The 387-nt window shown below is 56.6% G+C and overlaps 1 protein-coding gene across 1 annotated transcript in view; it reads left to right on the top strand.

Annotated features, from left to right (window-relative positions):
- MFSD4 (major facilitator superfamily domain containing 4) overlaps positions 1-387 on the top strand; it is a 15,873-nt gene that overhangs the window by 5,667 nt on the left and 9,819 nt on the right. The window contains 1 exon segment of the mRNA XM_009874058.1: positions 1-34. This exon segment is cut by the window's left edge and continues 14 nt beyond it. Coding sequence (XP_009872360.1) covers positions 1-34 — 34 coding nt within the window.

Raw genomic sequence — 387 nt, 5'->3', positions numbered from 1 at the left:
CTCCTACGCCTTCTGGATCATGGCTCTCATCAACGTAAGTGCTGCGGCCGGAGCAGCCCGAGCTGTTGCTCTGGGGACATCCCTGCTTCTCGGCTTCACAGATGGCCGTGGTGTTTAGGGGTGGTTGGTGCCTGTTAGGGGGTCCTGATGACGGAAGGAGTCATGAGGATGGTTGTGCTGGTTCACAGCAAAGGTTTGTTTGGTTTTTGTTTCATTTTGTTTGCCAAACGCCTGGTTTCCAGCAGGCTCCTGGGCTGGGAGGACAGAGCTCTGCAAAGCTGAGTAGTGGTTGCTCCACTGTCAGATGGGATGGGGACGAAGCGTCCTGCAGGAACTTGTCCGGTCTCTCTAGCAGCAGGTTGTTCCTCCAGCATCCCCTGGGCAGGC

Source organism: Apaloderma vittatum, unplaced genomic scaffold (genome assembly GCF_000703405.1).
Source record: "Apaloderma vittatum isolate BGI_N311 unplaced genomic scaffold, ASM70340v1 scaffold29167, whole genome shotgun sequence".
In the NCBI taxonomy this organism is placed as follows: domain Eukaryota; kingdom Metazoa; phylum Chordata; class Aves; order Trogoniformes; family Trogonidae; genus Apaloderma; species Apaloderma vittatum.
Note: the sequence above shows the minus strand (reverse complement) of the source record. Positions and strands in the feature narration are given on the sequence as shown.